The sequence below is a fragment of the Myxocyprinus asiaticus genome, chromosome 45 (genome assembly GCF_019703515.2).
Source record: "Myxocyprinus asiaticus isolate MX2 ecotype Aquarium Trade chromosome 45, UBuf_Myxa_2, whole genome shotgun sequence".
NCBI classification, from domain to species: domain Eukaryota; kingdom Metazoa; phylum Chordata; class Actinopteri; order Cypriniformes; family Catostomidae; genus Myxocyprinus; species Myxocyprinus asiaticus.
The window spans coordinates 12,751,960-12,773,896 of record NC_059388.1 but is presented as its reverse complement, the minus strand read 5'-3'; the positions used below and the strand labels follow the sequence as shown (position 1 = coordinate 12,773,896).

General features: G+C 41.3%; 1 protein-coding gene across 1 annotated transcript in view; it reads left to right on the top strand.

Annotated features, from left to right (window-relative positions):
* Nucleotides 1-21,937, top strand: part of LOC127434920 (uncharacterized) — a 75,842-nt gene that overhangs the window by 38,670 nt on the left and 15,235 nt on the right. The window contains exons 23-33 of the mRNA XM_051687978.1: nt 4,119-4,210; nt 4,858-5,118; nt 5,244-5,534; nt 5,612-5,763; nt 5,971-6,058; nt 8,560-8,675; nt 14,654-14,723; nt 15,031-15,390; nt 15,696-16,019; nt 16,100-16,370; nt 19,454-19,686. Coding sequence (XP_051543938.1) covers nt 4,119-4,210; nt 4,858-5,118; nt 5,244-5,534; nt 5,612-5,763; nt 5,971-6,058; nt 8,560-8,675; nt 14,654-14,723; nt 15,031-15,390; nt 15,696-16,019; nt 16,100-16,370; nt 19,454-19,686 — 2,258 coding nt within the window. The remainder of the gene's footprint in view (nt 1-4,118; nt 4,211-4,857; nt 5,119-5,243; nt 5,535-5,611; nt 5,764-5,970; nt 6,059-8,559; nt 8,676-14,653; nt 14,724-15,030; nt 15,391-15,695; nt 16,020-16,099; nt 16,371-19,453; nt 19,687-21,937) is intronic.

Sequence of the window (21,937 nt, the reverse complement as noted above, 5' to 3'; positions counted from 1 at the left end):
AACAGCGAGAAGATTTCCCAGCACACCATCTATGAAAGTTCACCCAAACCATGGAAAGTAATTTCTTTGGGCACCGCTTTGTCCATAGTGCATTTTAACGGATTTGTACAGTGCCCGCATTTTTCAGTTATTTTTCCCCCGAACCTGTACCCTTGTGCACTGGAAACATATCCTGTCATGTTTGGTGAAACACCACTTTTGACACTAAACCCGCCTCAAATCCCGGTTGGCCTTGTTTGGACAGAGGGAACGCAACTGGCCCTGGCATGCACTAGCACGCCCTCATTTGGCCCGATAGTGGAAACACTGCTATTGACAAAGGTGAGGACTTTTGGGAATCCATACTTTGGTCTGATGAGACCAAAGTAAATCTTTTTTGATCTAATGGCATCCAAAATGTATCTCGTCACAAGGGGGAGGTGTACAATGAGAAGTGCATGGTCCCCACAGTGAAGTATGGTGGTGGTAAAGTTCTTATCTGGGGATGTATGAGTGCTGAAGGTGAGGGGGAATTGTACTTCATCAATGGCATCATGAATTCACAGATGTACTGCAAAATCTTGTAAGAGAAGATATTACCCTCTCTCCACACCTCTGAAAGAGTTTCAGTGGAACTGCTGTTTTCTGTTTAAACGCCTTCAAACAGGTCAGCACCGACTGTGCGCGCTCTTTCGTGAGGCGTGCTGTCAACGAGACTGAGTCCAACTCCAAACCGAGAAAAGAGATGCTCTGAACTGGGAGGAGCTTGCTCTTTTCCCAGTTGACCTGAAGCCCTAGTCGGCTGAGGTTCAAGAGCACCAGGTCCCTGTGTGCACACCACACATCCCGAGAGCGAGCTAGGATTAGCCAATCGTCGGGATAGTTGAGGATGCGAATGCCCACTTCCCTTAGCGGGGCAAGGGCTGCCTCTGCGACCTTCGTGAAGACGCGAGGGAACAAGGACAGACCAGAAGGGAGGACCTTGTACTGATATGCCCGACCCTCAAATGCAAACCGCAGGAAGGGTGTGTGTCGAGATAGAATCGAGACGTGGAAGTACGCATCATTCAGGTCTACCACCGCGAACCAATCTTGATGCCGGATGCTCATTAGAGTGCGTCTTTGCGTCAACATCTAGGACGGGAGTCTCTGTAAAGCCCGGTTCAATACTCGCAGGTCCAAGATTGGCCGCAACCCACCGCCTTTTTTTGGTACAATGAAGTAGGGGCTGTTAAACCCCTTCTTCATCTTGGCCGGAGGGACAATCTCGTCAGACGTACCGGCGGGTGGGGCCTCGTGGCGGGGTGGAGCTCAAGGTGCCACACCGTGTCGTGGCCGTGCTGAGTTCAGGGACATCGAAGTACTTACCTGGCTCCTTTTGACCACCCCCGGAACAGCCTGGGATGGGGGAGGAAGAGGCCTGTCCTCGTGACCCGTGGAGACTGTCACATTGGGGGCGGATTTGTGCCACAGCTGGGCGCTCAGGGGTGGAGAGACCACTGCTGGAGCGCCAAACCTGCCAAATAGTGGTGGACGGTGGTCGTGATGATGGCCGTGCACACTGGATGCGTGACCCAGGGAACAAGGAAACCGCTCTTGCTGAACTCTTGGGTACTGCAGCCACTTGGGCATGCAGCGCAATTAAATGCAAAGGTAAAAAAAGATTCTCCTCCCGCCCTCGACCAGGGGATGTATTGGTCTGCTTACCAGCTCCAGAGCAGCGGGTTTCGTCGTCCCTGGGTCGCCCGTCTCAGGGGCGCTTCGAAGCCTTTTGCGGGTTCTTGGCGGCCACGAGATGGGTGGCGTCTGCTTCCTGTGGTGGGCTCCACGCTGGGGCCGGGCCAAAGGGGCGGGCTGTGGCGGAGCCGGTGCAGTCACTGCAGGGGGACGCCCTTGGCAACGAGCAGACAGGGTGCGGGATCTTGAGCCGTGCCGGGGCAGGATGTGCCGGATAACCTCCGTCTGCTGCTTCACCACTGAGAACTGCTGGGCAAAGTCCTCAGTGTCGCTGGACTGGGCAACTTGGGAAATGGGGGCAGCAAGGAACTGTGCCTTGTCGGCCTCTCCCATCTCGACCAGGTTGAGCCAAAGGTGGTGCTACTGGTCCACCAAGGTGGACATCGCCCGCCCGAGAGACCTCGCCATGACCTCCGTTGCCCGGAGAGCGAGGTTGGTCGCCAACCGCTGCTCCTGCATTCCCGGGCCGGAACTACCCTCGTGCAGTTCCTTTAGCACCTTGGCTTGGTGGACTTGCAGGAGAGCCATGGCATGCAGGGTGGAGGTGGCTTGTCCAGTGGCATCTTAGGCCTTGGCCATCAGAGACAACGTAAATCTACAGGCCTTGGACGGGAGCTTTGGGCGCCCGCACCAGGTGGCTGCACCGCGAGCACCTTTATCCACTGGGGGTATTGCCGAATAGCCCTTGGCCGCCCCACCATCGAGAGTAGTGAGGGTGGGGAAGCTGAAAGATCGGGACCGGGCAGTAAAAAGTGCCTCCCACGACCTGGTCTGCTCTTCATGCACTTCTGGGATGAAAGGAACGGGAGCGGGGCATGGCTTTGAGTGGTGCCGTGAGCCCAGGAACAAATCATCCCGGCTGCCCGGGAAAGCATGTCGTCATCTCCGCATCAGCCTGTGACTGGGCGACCGCACCCGAAGGGAGGAGCCCATCTTAGGCTTCCGCATCCGACTGGACGAGCCCGCTCTCTGATGCTGCGCTCAAGAGCTCATCACTTTCACGGGCTCCGAATAAGAGGTCGAACTCGCCATGAGACGTGCTGGGGAATGGGAGGTCCGCGAGGGGATACCCGGTGAAGGCGGTCCCATTGGGGTCCCCAAATCGCCCCCAGTGCTAGCCGTGCTGGCCTCATACCCGTGGGTAGAAGGACTGAGGCAGGGAGCCTCTGGGGTGGCTTGCTTTCTTACGAAGGTAAACCGCGACCGCATCGTTGCCATGGACATGTTCTCGCAATGAGTACATGACCCATCCACGAACGCTGTCTCCATGTGAGCAGTGCCCTATCAGAAGGCGAGAGATAATGAGCACAACCAGGAATAACACACAAAGGAAAGGCATCTTTAAAAAGACGCATCTTTAAAAAGACGCGTCTTTAAAAAGACGTTCCGTGTGTGCCGCTCTTTTAGAGAAATAAACTCTTTTAGAGAAATATACTCTTTTATTTCTGCCGAAGCGCCCAGGAGCATTCTCTGCAGTGCACCAGTGCAGAGGAGGGAGAAGCCGCTGAAATGCGCCGTCAGATCCAGCAGAGGTGAACGAACAGTCATGGGAATTCAGCTCAGTGAGCATGACCGTTCAGCTCCAAAGAGAAAATCTGAATGAGTGGTTGCATACCAGCTCCTTTTATACCCGTATGTCCGGGGGAGAGACATGCAAATACCACTCGCCAATTTTCATTGGCCTTTTATCAAAGACCAGAGGTGTCTCGGGCTCCCAAGAGTGACCCCTAGTGTCACTACATCGACACAACGTCGAGTGAGTGACAGATAGGGAACTCATCAGTGCTGCTGGACGTTCAGTGTGAGTATCAACAGCCTATTTGACTTGCTCATTCACCCACATTTGCTAGAACTTTAGACTGAATCATAACAATCAACCTAAAATATATTACTAATTCTAAGAAGAACATAAAATGTCCTGCTTGTTAGACTGCTGCTGTTATTAAACATCACTGTTCATACAACTATATCAAGCTGTACTAAATTCAAGTTCAAAAAGGGATAACTAATGGGTAGTCTAATACCTTTATCCATAAATGTCCATAAAATATCTTTGTATCAGATCTGTGTATACTGTATATTCATAATATATTACCCTCAGTGTGACTGATTGACTGATACATACAGTCAGAGACCAAGCTTAATCAAAATCCAAGGCTATCTCCAAAACATCTCTGTGCTCTATATCTCGATTTTACATAATTCTGGCTGCTGAAAAGTATGACAATCAAAACTACAAAAAGTTCAATGTTCAAAGGATGTTTCAATAAGCATGGTTATAAATGAGCCTAAATCAAAATCTATTAAAAACATTAAGAATAGCCAGAATGTTTACCATTCAAACCAGGCCTATATTGTTATATTATACTGTTAATAGTGTATAATTTCCATAATGTTCTTAGGTATTTTATGTCTATGTCTTCAGATGCCCCTAAAAACACATCAGTGTCTGTGTTTCCCTCTGACTCTGTGTTGGAGGGCAGTTCAGTGAATCGTGACAAAGTGTCTTTTGTAGCACTTACTGTTACATTTCTAACCAGACAGAGACAGAGCCAGTGGTAAAACTTGCCATTACTGTAAAACATGAAAATATGAATAGGTTCAGTCAACATGAAAATTCTGTCTTCATTTACTGACCCTTATATCTTTCCATGCCTGTTTGACTCTCTTTCTTCTGTGCAATGCTGAAAGAAATATTAAGCATATTATTTATGTCCAAACTGCTCTGTCCCTGTCTGGTCACTATTTACTTTCATTGTCATTCTTTCACATACAATGATAGCGAGTGGTGACCAGCGACAGAACAGACTTATCCATTCTGTTAAATATAAATTGTTTATGTTCCATGGAAAAAATACAGTTATAAGGGTTTGAAACAACATTAAGCAGTTGAGGTGTTACTTGAAGAGCTACAAAAATGTACAAATATGTTGTTCTGCAGTTTTTGGTTTTTGTTTGATGCATCAGAAACAGAGTATCTCTGTTGGTTAATTTTGCTTTGAAATCTCATATATCAAATTGTCAACTGTCAGAGCTCATTTGCAACATTTATTTTATTTATTGGCTAAAGGGGGATGCAGCTAATATTTATGGGAGCATGCTCTGCCTATAGCAATGCCTATATCAATCTCTGCTTTTCAGATGCCCCTATAGACACGTCAATATCAGGGATTCCATCCAGATCTGTGTTGGAGGGCATTCCAGTGACTCTGACCTGCAACACTAATGAATACCCTGCAGTGATCAAATACACCTGGTGCAGAGAGAATAAATGTCAGTTTGAACTGCTTGAGACTGGATATAATCTCACCTTCAGTGTATCTACAAACATTGTGCGGTATTACTGTACAGCTCAAAACCAGCATGGCAGACAAAACGCATCAATTTTACTGGATGTTCAGTGTGAGTACAAAGGCATCTTCATTCACAACACTGTCATCATCATCATCAACATAATCATCATCATCATCATCATCAGTATAATACTTATCACATCTTCTGTGTTTCTCTCTGTTCAATACTTTCAGATAAACCCAAAATCTCGCTCTCGTCCAGCTGTAACAGAGCTGATATAACTGAAGTGTGTTTCTGTGAGGTTGATAGGAATCCCTTTCCTAAACTGGAGTGGCATCTGTCTGGACATCCTGTCACTAACTCTACAAACACGTACCTAAATGAAGAGGGATTGAGCAGAACAGCCGTGAGGCGCTCCATCCCTCTACATCACTCACTCACACACAGACCCACTCTGCAGTGTGTCACCACCAACACCCATGGCAATGAGAAACAGCTGTTTCACTTCATTCAGGAGTCAACAGGTAATTTTTACCAACCTAAATTCAAATGTAACTTTTAATTGTATGAAAAAATGACAAACTGATGACAAATTGTTCAGGTATTTCACAGATATATAATTATTTAAGCGGATCTTTATTGTGCTCATCATGTGATTTTGGAATGTCAAAAGGCTACAGTTCCACCCCTGATCATATTAAGATTAATTCTCCCCTTGTATGCTCTGACTGTTGGACATGGGCTCTACAAAATTAGACAGTATGTCATATAAATTTCAGCAGTTCATTTCTATATAGAGAAACATTATAATATACATCATTTTAGTAACCTAAAATTCCCTTTTCACTCCCAGATTGTCCACCAAGATAAAGGTGAGTGCCTAATTTTATTTTAAATATTAGAATAACAAAGTTACATTTTAATGGTGATGATGATCTGTAAGAGTGTTTTTGTTTTCAGGCTCAGAAGGAGTCCAGCACATATGCTTCTCTACAACTCTCTGCTCAAAGCTTTGAGTATGAGACTTTGAATTTTAAGGAAGTACGCAGTAAACAACAAATATGTTTCATGAGTTCACAGGTTCATATACAGTTATCCTAGACCATATACTGTAAATGGAATTGGTGTGCTGTTTATAACGGAGGTACTCAAGCTCTACGATTCCCCTGGACTATGTGATAAAAGCAAGAAATATACATAGACAGGTAATTTACCAATGATAAATGGTGTTAAGAAATAAAGTTGGAGATGGGGAAGTGCAGAGAGTGAAGCAGCTTATATATCCTTGACATGCGATTGACAGGACTCAATAAACAAGCTTTTACCAAACTTTTATTTGGAACAGCATTAGACATATTATAGTTAATCTGTTATGAATTTTGTGTCATTTTATGAACTACTGTCCGTTAATAAGCTTTATATATATATATATATATATATAACACAAGCAATTTCTTCATGTTCACTCTTTTGGTATAGGAACTCTCTTCTTCTCATTTTGAATGGTTCTTTTTTTCATAAATAATTCACCCTTTGGTTTCTAATAATAATGATACTATAAACTAAATAAATGCTTTTAAAAATGTTTAAAGTGCCTTGGATTCTTGTATTAGTCACTTAGTACTGCTAAATGTCACAGCTCTTATTGTGTTGAATGCTCTTATGCAACACATCTGAACCACAAATGCTGATAAAGTGCCACTTTTAAGGAACTAATCATCAAAAATGGTGGAGATTGGTCACGTACTTCATGCGTTTTCATGCTTTTGACACAGTGTTTTCACACTTGCCTCATTTCAGGAGTCTGAGCATTATTAGTGGGATTTTTGACCCATATGTGATCACTAAACGATCTCAGACCCCTTTAAAGCGAACCGAACTGGCCATTTTGAGGGGTGGTCTGAGTACGGTTTGCTTGCAGCCTGTGGTTCAGGTCGCTAATAACATGCATTGTGAATACAAAGCACTCTGGGCTTACTTGACTTTCCCATTTCTGACAGGTTACCGTACACCTATTTAGTAAGCCTATTTATTATATAAAATACAAAGCATTTAGTTGTGCTGAATTACTTTTCTCTTTTAATGGATAAAACAACATGTAATATGTAATAATATGATATTGCATATTCATAATATTACTTATAATGTAATATATAATCAGTGTTGGGTGTAATGCATTACTAAGTAATTAATTACTGTAATTAAATTACTTTTTCATTGAAAAAGTAAAGTAAGGGATTACTCTTAATTTTTCAGTAATTTAAATACTTTATAGACTATAGAACAATTCTATATAAAACAATAGTGAATTTAAAATCGAAATTTAACGTGTTAAAATTTATGTTTTCTAATTTAATGCAGCACCCTTAAATTCTTTGGCCAGTTCATGAATAATTTATTTGATTTTATATGATTTATTGGAAAGAATTAAAAGAACAATTTCATGTCTATCCTTATATTTTTCATCTGATCGAGGCTGATAAGGGTTTTAGAAAGTAATTAGTAATAAGTAATGCAATTACTTTAAAGGCAGAGTAATTAGTAGAGTAATCTAATTACACTGTAGAAGATGTAATTAGTAGTTAGTAATTAATTACTTTTTTAGAGTAACTTACCCAACACCGTATATAATAGATGTTTAATTGATGCTGAAGATCAATTAAATGTTTTTTTGAAGACAGAAACCTGTACTCGTCCACTTTGTGTTCCACTTAAAGGGGTATGAGTTTGGTTCTTTAAAGAGGACTAGGTTCAAGGAGCCACACATTGTTCATTCACACTAATAAACCCTCTGAAAATCTGTAATCCCCTGACAGACAATCACATTTCTGTTCAGGAAAACTGACTTATAAATGTGCCACAAAAAATGCTACAATTAGGGGGGAAGAAAGCAGAACACACTTGTGTGGTATTGCTAGAAAACAGATGCTGTGCCCTTTCTTTATCATCTCTTTTAATATACATACTGTATATCTATATATTTTGCAAAATTGAAAATTATCATCCTTGTTCCTGTACAATTTCTGCATAACTGTTTGTGTTTGCTGACATCAAATTGCATGATGTTAAAGCTGAAGTATATAACTTTTCCTGTTAAAATAATTTCTCCTATTACAGCTTAATATGCAGAGACAGCTATAAGTAACCCATTCATAGTTTCTCGAAAACTGTAACCATTATGTATTTGTTGAACTTTGAAAATTGCTCTGCTGGTTTTGAGTGACCTGCTTAGACCCGTCCCAACAACTTTACTCAACCAATAGAGTTATTTGGGAGCCGGACTATCTGACTGTTTGCTTTTGCAAGTTCGTTTGGTTGTGCAAGTTGTGAAGAAATTACATACTTCAGCTTTAACATAGTTTTTCTTTCCTGTGACATTGAGATGGTTTCTTGCTCCATCTCTGATTAAAACTGTCTTTTAAGGGTCAGTGTTTTGAAAAGAGGGGGCTGTGGCGCAGGACCTGGTTGTGTCTGTCATTGGGAAGAGAGGAAGCGGTAAGGGCCATCACCTGGTGATTGTTGATTCTAAACACTTGTGTCTCGTTTCAGTGATGACAGAGACGGGCTATAAAAGGCCACCAGAGCAACAGACCGGAGAGAGAGACCAGAGTCGCTACGAGTGTACTAAAGACTTTGCTGTGAAGCTGAAAAGCCAATACCTTGTTGTGAAACTGAAAAGCCAATACCTTGTTGTGGAGCTGAAAAGCCAATATTTTGTTGTGAAGCTGAAAAGCCAATACTTTGTTGTGAAGCTGAAGATAACTGCATTAAAAGTTGACTCAAGTGGACTGTGAAACCGACTCCCATGTCCTTCCTACTCTAACCCCTCTACACTGGTGCCAAAACCCGGGAAAAAAGAAGAAGACGGCCCGCTATGGACACCTCACCGCTGGATGAAGTCATCTGTGCCCTGACCAGCACCCAGGAGACCTATCATCAAGCCATCCTTGCCCAGGAGCAACATTTCCAGGAGCTCCTCCAAGCCCAGGCCGAGGATTGACAGGCCTTGGAGCTGAGTACCGCCTGGACTACGGTGAAGGTCACTGTCCTGCAACGGGTTGGCCATAGCCCCGAACAACATCGCCAGTGATTCCGCTCCCTCACCCTGAGCAACGCCGGCCACCCGTTCATGTTTGCCCAGCAGCTCTGTGATGCCTGCTGAAGATGGGTGCTGGCTGAGGAAGGGCGCAGTGTGGAGGAAGTTATCGACCTGATGGTGCTGGAGCAACTAACCGTTTGTCTGCCCTGAGGAACCGCGGAGTGGGTCCAATGCCATCGCCCCACATCAGTGGATGACATCGCCCAGCTGGCCAAAGACCACATGGCAGCCTACCCGGAAGCCGGCGAGCTGCAGTCCAGTTCTCTCTCTCTTCCTCTCCCTCTTGCTTCTCTTCCTCCTCCTCTTGCCCCTTCCTCTCCTCCCTCTTGCCCTATACCCACTCCCCTGAAACAGGGAGTGGTGCCATCCAAACCGGCACCCCGCTGGCTCCCTCCCCTACCCCTCTCTGTCGTTCTTCCCAGGTTGATGTGTCCTCCGCCACGGGTGCAGCCGGGAAGCCTGGGCCAGTCTGTTGGAGTTATGGGGAGCTGAGACGCCACAGTATGCCCCCAGTTGAGCAGGGACGTACAGGACTGTGTGTGGATGGGTCCTGCAAAGCGAGAACACGGTGTGTGATGTGTGACGTGATGCTGGGGAGGTGGAGTCGGGGCCGTCCATGTCTGCTCAGCGTCAGAATGACGCAGGAGGGGAATCCTCCAGCATTCCCACCCTTAGGGAATTCCCAGAGGGGGACTTCCCTCTAGAGCAGTCACGTGAGGAAACCCTTAGGCACACCTTTGACCAAGTGAGAGTAATTGATGGCCAGCAGCTCCAGCCTGACATCGCCCTCACATATCCATACTTTTCAATTATTAGGGACCGGTTGTATCGAGTGATGCAGGACACTCAGACCCACAAAAATACAACCCAGTTATTAGTCCCGAGGAGCCTTCAGGAAACACTTTTCCAGGCAGCTCACCATAATCCAATGGTGGGTCACTTGGGACAGGAACGAACACTGCACCATCTAATGGGTCAGTTGTCACAACAAAATTTGCTCCAAACTCAAGAGAAACAAAGCCGGTTCTATAATAGGGGTGCCCAGCTATGGAAATTTGCACCGGAAGACAAAGTACTTGTATTGCTCCCCACATCAAGCTAAATTACTCGCCAAATGGCAAGGACCCTTTGAGGTCGCACGGTGAGACGGGGACCTCAATTATGAGGTTAAACGAATGGATAGAGGCGGAGCTCATCAAATTTACCACCTCAACCTCTTTAAATTATGGAGAGAGGTAGTCCCCGTGTCCATGGCGATGGTAGTTCTGGAGAGGGCGGAGCTCGGGCCGGAGGTGAAGTTCAAAGTCAATCCATTCACCCCGGTCCCTTGTGGAGACCACCTCTCAACGTCCCAGCTCACGGAGGTGGCCAGGCTGCAAGAAGAATTTGCAGACGTGTTCGCTCCTCTTCCTGGTCGTACTAACCTCATACAACACCATATCGAGACCCCACCGGGAGTGGTTATGCATAGTCATCCATACCACGTACCCAAGCACAAGAAAAAGGTGATGGGGACGAATTAGAGGCGATTCTCAAAATGGAGGTAATAGAAGAATCACACAGCGATTTGGCCAGCCCAGTTGTTCTTGTACATAAGAGTGATGGGTCAGTCCGGTTCTGTGTTGATTACCGGAAAGTCAATGCAGTGTTTAAATTTGATGCGTACCCAATGCCCCGAATTGATGAATTGCTCGATCGCCTATTTAGATGACATCATTATATACAGTAATGATTGGCAGAGGCATATGCTGCATCTGAGAGCCGTCTTGAGGTCGCTGAGGTGGGCAGGTGTAGGGCTTTACTGGTTGTTTAGATCAGTGTTACTATCAGAAATAATTGATAATTATTTCTGTAGTTATTAATCAATATTTAAATTAATTAATTGGATCTAACTCATTAAAACCTCATATGGGGCTCCAGTAAATGTAGTGCGCTACGTTTAGGAGCAAGTTTGGTTATTAGCAATAATTAATAGTTATCAAAGATAATTATTAATTATTAAAATCAATAGAACTTTGATGAGAATGAATGTTAGCTTTTTTTTAATCCTTTAAATCAACAGTTATCAAAGATAATCGTTAATTGTTAACGTCGATGAAACATTAAAATTAACACTATCTTATTGATCATTCAAATTCAATCAAAGATAATTATCAATTATCAAAAATCAATAGAATATTAATAAGGATTAACATTGACGGGGCACCACCCTGAAATCAGGGACTAATAACTGAATATTAAAACAGTCTCAATATTAGATTGTTTTCTTAGGAAAATCGACATCCGAAGAATATCGATTTTCGGGAAAAAAACAATGAATGAAGGTTTGAATCCGAGCACTGACATCCCGTCAGCATGACACAGGCGTATGCAAAACAAACCAAAACACTTCTCTTTGTAATATAACAAAGTTTATTTATGCAGTAATATCAATTAATAATTAATACAATGCAGTCAATAAACTTCTGACGCACAACTACAAACTAAACAGTGATATGATTAGATATGGAAATAAAAATAATTCTATAACACAAGGTGTGTGTGTGACAGTGTGTGTGTGTGTCAGTGTGGTTAGTGAGAGAGAGAGAGAGAGAGAGAGAGAGAGAGAGAGATTATTAAGTGACAGCCCTAAAGCTGATTTCATGATAGCTGGAGATAAAACAGCCGTGTTCATCACTCAGAGATGCGGTTTTACGAGCGGGGCTCGTAAAAGTCTCTTGTTATTTGACTCTTTAATGGATGAACTCAGTTGCTGTCTCACCCGCAATGGCGAAAATGCACAACAGTCCAATTTGGTTGGACCACAATACAGCAAAACAAATTCGTGATAATTAATACCCTGAGTATTAATAATTAGCGGACATGGCGGTCCGTAAACTGTACAAGCAAAAAAAACTTTGAAACACAAGAATAACACACTATAATATTCTATCTCTGCCCAGACGTAAACCTCTTGCTTGAATCGCATGAGGACACAGGTAGAATGTGTTTTCCTCCGTCCTTTAACTCTGACCCGGTTCCTTGAGGCTCGGGTGATGACGGGGGGCCGTTTTCTCGCGCTGTCGGTGGGCGGTACGGCTGTTGATTCTCGGAGGGCTGGTGGAGAACTCAGAAATGTCGACTTGATTGAAGATGGAAGAGAAATCTTTAATCTCTTCACTTCTGTAGGCAAACGGATGAAGATGCGAATTGCTCGGCGGTCTCCTTCGGATCCGTTAGTGTTCGGTTGAACACAGAGTAATCTCAACTCGTCCAGCGAGATGGAGATTGTATGGCTACAGTTTCAAGTCGGACATTACTTCCTTATGCCACGAGGCTGCACCGGAGAGCAGCAAAAAGCTACGTCCGTATTCGGTGAACAAAGTCGCTGGAAGCCACTTTGGAAGCATTTCAGAATTATTTGAAGTCCTGATGATGTCATGTTTGAGGGACGTTCTGTTGTGTGCCTCATCCAATAGGAGTTGAGAGCTCGATCCTTTAGAGGGCAAGGCTTCATGGATCTGTAGTCTGTTTTGGACTCCCTTTGTTTGATTTTGGCGCGATTTTTATCAGTAAGATTTACGACTTAGAAGGAGGGGGCTTGAGGAATGTTTTTGACTGTTAGGCCTGCCTTTGTCTTCTATCTGAATACATGAGGCCCAACACAGGGCTCACAGCAAACCCGAAAAAGTGCACAATTGGAAGGGTGGAAGTACGGTATCTGGGCTTCAACTTGGGTCATGGCAGGTACGACTCCAAATTGATAAGACCGCAGCAATAGCAGCCTGCCCACATCCCAAGGAGGTGAGACAGGTTATGGGGCTGGCTGGCTATTACAGAAGGTTTGTGCCTAATTTTTCTGATGTCACCAGCCCCTTGAATGATCTCACTAAAAAGGGGGTGCTTAATACAACCGGTATTAAGATGCATTTCAGGTGATCCGATCACAAATGAATAGCACTAAATACAGGTGTAAACATTGTACGAAATGTTTTGTTATTTGATAGAGGGGGTCAAAACAGCACATGACCACATTACATTTGAGGTGTAAATGCTAATCCATCCTGATACATCCTGGATAGCAGCAAAGTACCATCCACTCATCTGTCAATTATCCAATGCACTAAAACAATTGTTTTAAACTTTGCTGTTTACATGCAGTTTAAAAGGAAATAACTACAAACTGTAAATGTGTTCAGTTCAGGGTACAGTTTCAAATGCATAAGCAGCACTACAGGGTTTGACATCTTTTGGACACACTAAATCAAGTCTCTGTCTGTGCAAGGAATTCATGATTATACAGGAAGTGCTGGTCTGCTGTGTTTAAAAAGGGAAGTTGTACATCTGATGTCAGTCAGTAGAGTATGTTACAGATTCTGACATAGTATGGTAGTTTCTCTCAGTCTCAAATCAACGTGAGTGCAGCTGAGAACTTGGGATCTAAACAGAAGTTTACAACACTCTGCTCTCAGGAAGGTCAGTTTTATTTTCTCTCTGATTCACTTTCTCCCTCAAATTTTCTATGATATACTACTATCATATTAATCATCAAACAATTTTATTTGAAGTTTTTGTGTTAAAGCTAATGGATTCATCAAATTGACCAGTTATTCTGTTACATTCATTTTTCAGTGTAAACAAGGTATTTATAATGTAATCAAGTTAGAAATATGAATAAGTCAAATTGTGTGGAACATTGCTTGGGGACCAGTGAACCAAACTGTGCCAAACGATAACAGATTCTGACTCAATACTGACATTAACATATAAACCTGCAAATTCTCCAAACAGGAGTTTGTTTCCAAAAACTGAGTTTGTATCTTGCAATCCCAGTCAATGGTCCTCATTTTGTGTCCATTACTTCTAAGCATTTGTATAGTGCTGGTATTTCCTGTTAGTCACGGGGTAAGTTAGATGACCTGAGGAAAATTTAACAATTTGCTTTTCAAACAAAACTGTTTTGCTAAATTACAAATAATTGATACAAATAATTTTGTTATTCAATTACTATGAAATTTTGTGAATCCCATTCCAAATCCTTTGGAGTATGGTATTAATTATTCTGTATTTATAAACCAACTTCTAAAATGTAAAAATTAGGGGTATTATAATGTTTGTAAGTGGTGCAAGATTCTGATTAAGTGATGAAACATGTATGTGAATGTAATCATACAAATTTGAGGGCAATGACAAGTTTTAAGGGTTGGGCTTCACAGCCACCATTATGGAAAGAATGGGCCTTGTTTAGTTAATATTTACAGTTAATTAGATTTACCCAAATCATTTACATAATTGTTTTTATGTAATATATTTTAAAACATGGACAACCCTGCTTTGACAACTTTGACACAAAATATCTGACATGCAATAAACAGTTTTTGGCATTTAAAAATTTCCCCAAGTGGTTATCTCAATCACAGACGATCCCTTCCAAAATAGAGTATAAAAAACAAAAAATGTAAACAGTTCTTTGGAGAGTAGATTCAGGAGATAATCCAATTTACCCACTGCCTAAATTGATCCAATTAAAAAAATATATATATATTTTATTTGTTTTACCTATAGGGCGATCTTCATGAAAGGATGGACATTTGGACAGTAGAGAAAACAATTTTTCTCAGTTTTCTGTTGAAAGGTTTGAGTGTGTCTTTCCATTCATACAACATTTCTAGCCACGTGTATTATGTTTTCAAACTTCTCTCCCTCAAATATAATTCAAAACAGAGCAGTGTTGTTGTAAAACTTTTTTCACTTGCTTTTATTCTTACTGTTTTACTTAGTAAATGTTATAATTTTTTCTTACTGGGATAGACATAATAGTAGTTGAGTGAGCAAATCAGTGTTCAACCAAAATGTGTGTTTATGACAACAATATTCTGTTAGAATGTGTTTTAAAAATTATTTTTAAATCCTTCTTCACATGTTTGTGTTGTGTGTTGTAGGTGTTTTGTGTAGTGATTGGCACATCAGTCTGCCAGACAAGATTGAAGCTCTGAGTGGATCCTGTGTGACCATAAAGTGTGCATTTGACATTAAGAAAGACTATTACCAAGACCTCACCCAGAGTGCTGCAGGACTGTGGCTTAAAGATGAACCTAATGATAATACAGTGTTTGACTCCAGAAATCCTGGTGAAAAACACTTTAGAGGGGAAATAACTGGAAAATTACAAGAGAAGAACTGCACCACAATCTTTACTGACATTAGTTCAAATCACAGTGGAAAATATTACTTCAGGATTGAGGGTAATGGTGGACTGAAATATACCTACACAACAGGCTATGTCACTATAAATGTCATTGGTGAGTGACTTCTGTCTTGATTAACTAATAAATGTAACATGCTAAATGAATGTTTAGAAAAGTTTAGAAGTATTTGTCATACAATCATTGTCATTTTACTTAGTCTTAGAAAGATTTTCCATTATGTTTTTATCATCATTTTCCTAATGATATGAAAGATGTAGTTTATACTTTTATATTCAGAAACGTACAAAACAGCGTGCTATCATGCACTCTCACCTCTAAAATCATATGCTTTCTATCATGTTTCTACCTTTTCTTTTTCAGGTGTCATTCAAATAACCCCATATCTCTGTATGTTTCAGAATCTCCTGATAAACCCACAGTGAAGTTGTATGTGGATCAGATGGAGGTGCAGAGTCATCAGGAGGTGTTGGAGGGGAGCTCTGTGAGTCTGTACTGCTTTGCTGAGACTCTCTGCTCCTCTCCTCCAGCAACTCTCACATGGAGCTCCACTCACAGACTCCCCCTCAGTCTACAGGAGCAGCAGAATCAAACTGAACTCATCTCTCATCTCAACTTCACTGCTACTCACCTTCAACACACAGTCACTTTCACCTGCACTGTCACCTACCAGCTACAGGACAACAATAAAACAGCACAGGAGTCCCTAAAGCTGCATGTTCAGTGTAAGAACAGACAAGGCTTCAGATCAGTTTCGACTTGTTCATGTTTTGATTGTAATTGCCTGAATTGTTTTCTCCCTCAGATTCTCCTAAAAACACATCAGTGTCTGTGTTTCCCCCTGACTCTGTGTTGGAGGGCAGTTCAGTGAATCTGACCTGCAGCAGTGAAGCAAATCCAGCAGTGATCAACTACACCTGGTACAGAGAAAATGAAGGAAAGTTGAAGCACCTGACCAGACAGACTGGAGAAACTCTCATCTTCAAGAAGTTAAAGTCAAAACACACAGGCTTGTACAACTGTGTAGCTCAGAACAAACATGGCTCTCAAAACTCATCAGTGTTTCTCAAAATTCAGTGTGAGTATTAACAGTCTATTTGACATGCTCGTTTGCTTTATTCACATTCAGCAGCATTTTATAGCAAACAACATTCTGGAATTAACTGATCTCTCACAATATAGTTATTAACTATTACATATACAAAATTCCGACTACTGTTTTGAAACTTTCATTAGTGCCTAAGTGTACATTTAGTAATACCACTTTATTTTTATGTATTTTTACTATACAATCATGACTATTAATACAAAAAAAAAAAAAAAAAAAAAAAAAAAGACTTTATTAAATCTTAGACCAAGCATATTCCGTAAAATAATGCAAAACTAGTGTCGTGTAAATATTCACAAACTTGAACTCTGTGTATGGTAAATCCACACTGACATGATCAGTTTGGTGTGACACATTTCGACACAGTGTTTTCTGTAGCAGTTTCTGTCACACATTTCTAAGAGGACAGAGCCAGTGGAAAATACAGATCACATGACATTAAAGGGATAATTCACTCAAACATGAAAATTATTTCAATAGTTTTCATTTACAGACCCTTATTTCTTTACAAATCTGTTTGACTTTCTTTCTTATATGGAACTCTAAAGGAGATATTTAGCATATTATTTATGTCAAAACTGCTCTGTCACTGTCTGATCACCATTCACCATTCATTGTCAATCTCTCACTTTCATTCACATACAATAAAAGTTAATTGTGACCAAAGACAGAGCTGATTGGACAGTCTGTAAGATGTCAATTATGTATAGTAAATCTTTAAATGTTACTGAAGCTAAAACTAAAAGGTCTCACTAATGTTTGTCTAGGCTTTAGATTTGCTCGAAGATAAGAAATTGCATGCTTTTAACTGCATCTGGATGGATCTATATTTATAAAAAAAACACTTTCTGTGTCTTTCTTCTGCTCTAACATCTGTACTACCTCAGGTAGGATTAGAACTTAGTAGTGTGATACTGCGAATATTGTCGACTTTTGTATGACAAACTGCTTATGTTCCTCATTTTGTAAGTCGCTTTGAATAAAAGAATCTGCTAAATGACTAAATGTCAATGTAAATGTAAAGTTCCTAATATTTAATATATAAGACAGGAATGTAGACCAGACACACAGCTGCAATCGTGTGTCATGAGCGTTCATCTTGCAAGTGCGCACATGCCGTACATGAGTGCTGGAAAACAGTTGCCAACTGGACAGCGTGTGGGTATTTTGGTGTTATATTGATTATGGTATTATTTGGTGTTTACGATACTGTAGAAAGAAAATTATCATTAATGTATATGTATTACTTAATATTATACCACAGGGCTGTTGAATGCTTGGTTCTGATTGGTTGACGAATGTTAAAAGGTGTGCAATTATTTTTCAGTAAACCAACCTTAGAAATAAATGTTAGTTCTTCATTCTCGTTTAATTGGAGGAGATTGGGACGTTGGTTTTCAACGATGGGATATGGAAGATTACGTTGCATGGGTGGTGAGTGTACCGAAGTTTTTCACTTATTTGTCTGTTTAGAAAGGGAGGGGGGAGGGAAGTGTTTTGACCGTGAGTCTTTATATTCAGGAATTTGTTCTTAAGGAGAAGAGAGAGGTAAGGGAATGCATACTGTAGCTATGGTTCTGTTGAAAAGCTCAGTTCATTCAAATTGTAATCGGATGTCAATGAATATTTTCACCTTTGCACATATATTTAGACATGCATAAAGTGGGTCAAGCACACGGAGATGGCACAATAAGACTTCTGAGTTGGAATGTGCGGTGTATGAATAATCCAGTGAAGAGACGTAAAGTGTCTTAATAGCATCTTAATAAATTGCATGGTGAAATTATATTTCTACCGGAGACTCACGTTAAATAAGCAGCAAGAGCTCTTCTTAAATCGGTGTGGGCAGCTCAAATATACCAGTCAAACTTTTCCACCAAATCAAGGGATGTCACGATTATTGTGAAAAAAACATGTTCCATTCATTCATAAACAAACTACAGTATATCCGACAAAAATGGCAGATATTTAATAATTTGTGGGGAAATAAATTCAGTTCCCATCACTTTGGTGAACTTGTATGTGCCTGTCACGGTTTGGGGTTGGGGGAAGAAAAAGGACCCAAAAGCTGACAAATGAGTAGTTTTTATTGACAGAGAATGTGGAGAAACTGTATGGTGTTTGCAACGCTGGCTGCAGACGGCTGATCCAACAAGCCGCTGGTAGCGAGAGAGTCACAGATAGATGTTTCTAATGCCGGCCACAGATGGCTGATCCAACAAGCTGCTGGTTACGAGAGAGAGTCACAGATTGGCATTTCCAATGCCGGCCACAGACGGCTGATCCAACAAGCCGCTGGTTACAAGAGAATCACAGATAGGCGTTTCCAACGCCGGCAACAGACGGCTGATCCAATAAGCTGCTGGAAGGAATGGGTGTACATAAGACGAGTGTGTGCATAGTGGAAGTCTGGAGCACTCCGATGAGAGTCCATAGAAGCTTGGTGTGGTGCAAGCAAAGCCCAGACAAATCTCCAGAGATACGGGCAGAAGTCGAGGAATCCTCTTCCACAGTACTGGGCACCAACTGGCGAGAGTGAACGCAAGCAGGCAGGTAACCGCACCTCTATAGACAGGCAACCAACAGATACATGAGCATGCTCCAACTTCACAAGAGAGAAACTTTAGACAGCAAACAGTGAACATGACAGCGAACATGTGAACAGTAACAGCGAACACAAACTGGCAAAGAAGGAGGGGAAACACAAGGAATAAGCAATTAGAGGAAAGCAGGTGGAAGCGGGCATGTAACTCATCACCGTGATCAGCTTCTCCCTGAGATCGATCAGCGTTCCCATGGAAATGCTGATCACATGTGCTGGCTCCACCTGTGAGACATGAGGGAGAGAAAAACAAACAAAAGTTAGAGCCGGTACACATGCCGGAACCGTGACAGGGCCAAATTACGATGAGCCATCATTTTTTGAAAAAGTGTTAGACAAGATACCTGATCCTACTCTATCAAATGTAATTATAGGGAATGACTATAATTGTGTCATTGATCCAACAAAAGATGCACAACCTAGTCGAACCACGAGAAGTAAATCAGCAGTTGTGATACAAAATTATTTAAAAAATCTCAGTTTGGTGGACGTCTGGCATGTTTGAATCCAACTGATCGTGAGTACTCTTTTGACTCAGCAGTGCATAAATCAGACTCCAGAATTAATCTTTTTGTTATAGACTCCAAACTGCTGCAAACAGTCAGGTCCACTCAATATCATAATGGATTAATATCTGATCATGCCCTACTATCACTGGATCTAAAACTGAAGCTGGAAAATGGTACGTACAACTGGAGATTTGATAATTCACTATCGAATGACACTAATTTCTGTAAGTATATAGCAGAACATTTTACATATTTCCTGTCTGAAAATGATATTGGCAATATCACAGACTCAGTTTTATGGGAATCAATGAAAGCTGTTTTTAGAGGGGACATAATTTCATTTAAAATAAGGAGAAATAAGGAAGATAAAAAGAGATTAAATGACATAGATAATTTAATTACTAAACTAGAGACAGCTTATAGATCTAAATATTCTCCAACCACTCTTAAAAAGATTTCTGACACTAAGAAGCAAATACAATTCTATTCTCTCTAGAAAAATAACCAAACTGCTTTACCAGATTAAACAATGGCATTTTGAGCTAGGCGAGACACTCCATAAATTACTAACTTGGCATCTTAAACAGGCACAAGCATCCCAGGCCGTTCATAAGATTCTAACAAAAAGATGCGATGTCTTAACCAATCCCAAGGAGATAAATAAATGCTTCACTGACTTCTTTAAAGATGTGTACAAGTCAAAAGGAAATATAGACACTAATGCAATTAATAAATTCTTATTTAACACAGATCTCCCCTGAATAAGTGAAGAGGCAATCGAAATGCTAGAAGCTAAAATTACTCTGGAAGAGATTAATGACGTTATCACTCATCTCCCTAATAACAAATATGCAGGCCCAGATGGCTTTAGTGCTGAATTTTATAAAGCATTCTGGTAGACGCTTGCCCTCATGATTCTCTGTATGATTAATCATTCAGTTTCTCAATCTAGATTCCCCCCAACAATGTACAAAGCTAATATAGCTTTAATACCAAAACCAGGACGAGACAGAATGGAAATGTCTTCATATCGCCCAATCTCTCTTATTCCAATAGAAACCAAAACTGTAAGTAAGATAGTAGCTAATAGACTTAAGGAGCATATATGTTCAATCATAAACCAAGATCAGACTGGATTTATGCTAAATAGTCACATTCACTCAAATCTGAGACGCCTTTTTAATATAATCTGTAGGACACACAAAACAGAAGCATGTTTGATCTCATTAGATGCACAACAAGCATTTGATCAAATTGAATGGCCATATATATTTACAACTATTAAAAAGTTTGGATTTGGGGTAAACTTTATTCAATAGATCAGTATTATACATGATAAACCAGGGGCTTCGGTCCCAGACATTGCCAGCTCCTTTTACAATATACAGAGGTACACGACAAAGTTGCTCCCTCTCCCCTTATCTGTTTGCACTAGCTGTGGAACCATTGGCCACAAGCACAAGGCAGAATGCGGAAGTTGCCCCCATTATAATTAACGGCAAACCCAAACATATATTTATATGCACATTATATACTTTTGTACAAAGCAAAACCAGAAACATCTATTCCACCTCTTTTAAACATTCTCAAAACAGTTAACATATTTTCTGGGTTCGCAATAAACTGGGATAAAGGTGAATGAATGCCTCTTACTGCTAATTAATAATAATATTGATACTGTCAGGTGTATTTTGTTGATTCATGTCTTTTATTTTGAAAAGTTTAGTTCCTGTTCCCTTGCCATGTGATTTCTGTTTTCCCTCCATGTTCATGTGTCATGTTTTCATTGGTTTATTGTTTAATTAGCTTGTTATCAGTTCTGTTTGCTCATTGGTTTATGTTCTCCCATGTCTTGTATTTAAGCCCTCATGTTTTCATTGTCTAGTTGTCAAGTATTGAATGTTATGGTATGTGTTTGGTACGCTGTAGTCAAGTCAAGCCATAGTCAAGTCAAGCCATAGTCAAGTCAAGCCATAGTCAAGTCTAGTCTAGTTTAGTCCATATTCATGTTTTTGTTTTGTAGTCAGGGTTATTGGTTATCATGTTTATAAATAAACTGCACTTGGGTTCTTAATCCTCACGTCATCTTCGTCATTGTCATCATTGTCAGCAGCCAGCATACGTTACAGAATACTTGACCCACCATGAACCCAGCAGTTTTACTTCTGCGCCTATGTCAGGGGAATCGTCCCCTGGAGGACTATGTTGAGGACTTCTGCGATCTAGCCAGCCAGGTGGACTTTAATGAGGTTGCCCTCAAAGACTGTTTTAGATTTGGACTGAATGAGTCCATTTCTTTTTTGATGCCTGGTGGTCGCAGTTCCCTCAGCCTGGCTCAATATATCGACCTTGCCCTACGGTTCATTGGTTCCCCGTTCACTGTGGGGGAGGCGGATGCCGAGCCAGAGTTCCACGTCATGGCCG